General features: G+C 43.0%; 1 protein-coding gene across 1 annotated transcript; it reads left to right on the forward strand.

Annotated features, from left to right (window-relative positions):
- Positions 1 to 373: 373 nt before the first annotated feature.
- LOC141617058 (cysteine-rich receptor-like protein kinase 7) lies at positions 374 to 1,272 on the forward strand. The gene is made up of 2 exons (XM_074434227.1): positions 374 to 673; positions 1,078 to 1,272. Exons 1-2 carry the CDS (start codon positions 374 to 376, stop codon positions 1,270 to 1,272), a joined length of 495 nt encoding a protein of 164 aa, XP_074290328.1.
- Positions 1,273 to 1,806: the final 534 nt, after the last annotated feature.

Here is a 1,806-nt window from a genome sequence, read left to right on the forward strand (position 1 = left end):
ACACTTGGTGGAAAATGTTACAAGTTTTAAAACTAACTCTCGGATAAGTTTTATATTTTTTGCGGATACATTTTATATTTTTTGCGGATACACATGACATTAAAGCCAGATACACATCTTATCCAACAACCAGATACACATGTCATTAAAGCCAGATACACATTTTATCAAACCCAGATACACATGTATCCGGTAGTCATACCATGTGTATCCCGTAGTAATAATATGCGTATCCGAGCTTACCATGTGTATCCTATAGTAATAACATGCATATCCGAGCTGCTATTTGGGTATCTACCGCTCCACTACGATCCACCAACACCAACCACCACTGCTGCCGTCACCACCATGACCACCGCACCCTACCACCACCATGACCACAGCCATCACGGGTTTTAATCAAGTTTTGCTTAGTATTCTGGATGAAGGAGCAAACCAAGCAGCAAATGGACCGGTTGATAAAATGATTGCAACACGAGAAGGGATATTTGCTGATAACTTGATGAGTTTGAATACGATTTACAAACTTCTTGAATGCTCACCTGATATAACTTTGAATAATTGCAAAAACTGTCTTCAGGCAACCATTAGTAATATACGATACGACACAAATCCGTTTTATGGTGATGCATTGGTAGATTCTTCAACACCTTCTCCAAGTCCAATTTCAAAGGTACACGATATATGTTATTTTTACACGAAATCAACTCCCTCCGTCCAGATCCGCAACACCCAACCTAGATCCGCAACAACCAACCCAACCCAGATCCGCAACACCATGACTCACCCCACCACAAGCAAACCCGCCACACCCCACCACAACCTAATCTCCTTATCAGCACTGCCGACGTCGCCGACCACCACCAACTAACATAACCACCGCCACACCTAACTTAAACCACTATCGCCCCTACGAATACCACCACTTACCAACGCACGACCAACCAACCCCAATTAAGAACACCAGACCCACCAGCGACCACCGACGATGTGTCGATTAAGAAAAGAGCCGGAATTAGTTAAGGCTCGATTTTTTTCGTTTCAGAATTCGATCTAAATATTAGATCTACCAAAAAGGAAGTAAAATTTCAAAAATCTAACGGAGCCAGCAACGTCATCGGGAAATTTGGAGCCGGAAAATGGAAATTTGCTTTGTTTTTGTCGCCGGAGAAGGCAGAGTTGGTGGTTGATGTTGGTGTCGCCATTGATGTTGGGAGGAAGTGGGGTTTGATGATTAATCAGTGGAAAGGATGTGGAGAGAGAACAGTGTAAGGAGTGTGGATTGGGTCGATAACGTGTTTTGGGCCTTTAAATTGATGTTGTGTCCTTGATTTTTTAAAGTTCGTACCGTAATATAGTTCGTACGGGATCATATATATATATACACACACTCCAGTCACCTTATCCTAACCTCACCTTATCCAAACACAATCCACCACCAAGATTTCATAGAGAGAAAGAAGATAGAAAGAGAGAAAAGAAAAAGGGAGATTTTGCCCCTCCGTCTCGAGATCGTAAGGTAATACCGTCTTAAACTAATTTATATATTATTTAATTAATACTGTTAACCCGCCTCGACCTTGACCCACCCTAGGACCGTCGTTGACCACCATAGGACCATCGCTGACCGCCCAAATCGTGGTTTGACCGAGCATTTTTATGGGTATTTGTTGTTGTTGTGTAACCGTCCTAAGACGAGTTTTTGATCCACCTTTCGTGGCTGTCTTAGGTTAACTTTGGGTGGATTGTGTCGAGGGTTGAGAGGAAAGTTGAGTGGTAGTCATGGGTGGTGGAATGGGCGGCGGT

The sequence above is a fragment of the Silene latifolia genome, chromosome X, assembly GCF_048544455.1.
Source record: "Silene latifolia isolate original U9 population chromosome X, ASM4854445v1, whole genome shotgun sequence".
In the NCBI taxonomy this organism is placed as follows: Eukaryota; Viridiplantae; Streptophyta; class Magnoliopsida; order Caryophyllales; family Caryophyllaceae; genus Silene; species Silene latifolia.